This window comes from Larimichthys crocea, unplaced genomic scaffold (assembly GCF_000972845.2).
Source record: "Larimichthys crocea isolate SSNF unplaced genomic scaffold, L_crocea_2.0 scaffold42995, whole genome shotgun sequence".
Lineage (NCBI taxonomy): Eukaryota > Metazoa > Chordata > Actinopteri > Sciaenidae > Larimichthys > Larimichthys crocea.
The window spans coordinates 1-710 of NW_020855588.1; the positions used below are offsets into that span (position 1 = coordinate 1).

The following is a 710-nucleotide window of genomic DNA, read 5'->3' on the forward strand; positions in this document are numbered from 1 at the left end:
GGGACAGATAAGGAAAATTATAGATCTGTTTTGGGGCCTCGTGTGACAGGAACACATGATGTGAATAGACTAACTCATACCTGCTGTAAGGCAATAGGTTGGACCACCTGGGGGTTTGGGTTACGGACACCAGTGGCATATTTGTAAGGAGGCATGGCACGGGGCCCGGGGACTCCCATTGAGGGACGAGGAGCCATGGCCTGGCCAGAAGCTAGCAGAGAGAAGGAGGAAAAATGCAGCAGAATTTACACAGTGTCCTGACATCCTCTACTGTTTATTTACTGCTTATAAAATGCAAAACCATGAGTTGACGCTGAACATACCACGTGGACCTTGTGCGCCGCTATTAGGAGTCATGTGTCTCAGGTTGGCACGGGGTCCTGGCTGGCGCAGTGAACTGGGTATCCCTTGGAAACCACCTGAGAGTGACAGAAGCAGAGACAAAAACAATGAGATGTAATATAAAACTTTATCACATACAAAATGTTTACAGTATAAGGTAGCTATATCAAAGACAGATGGGCTATCATGTAGTGGCAGATCCGCACCTTGACCTCTGCCACCTTGTTGCTGCCATCTGGGGTTGGGTCGCATTTGGGCCAGCTGATTGGGTGCATAGTATGTAGTCCTGTTCTGGGCCTGGTGGGTACAAGTAAGTGATGTGTGTTATTTTATGGCATTAAAATCAAGCATCAATACAACACTCAAAT

General features: G+C 47.2%; 1 protein-coding gene across 1 annotated transcript; it reads right to left on the reverse strand.

The window, feature by feature from the left end:
* Nucleotides 1-80: 80 nt before the first annotated feature.
* Nucleotides 81-640, reverse strand: LOC113745082 (polyadenylate-binding protein 4-like; the record flags this gene model as incomplete). The annotated part of the gene is made up of 3 exons (XM_027276537.1): nt 549-640; nt 324-419; nt 81-211 (listed from the first exon to the last, which is right to left on the reverse strand). Coding segments are annotated over exons 1-3 (273 nt in total), but the record flags the coding sequence as incomplete, so codon positions are not given.
* Nucleotides 641-710: the final 70 nt, after the last annotated feature.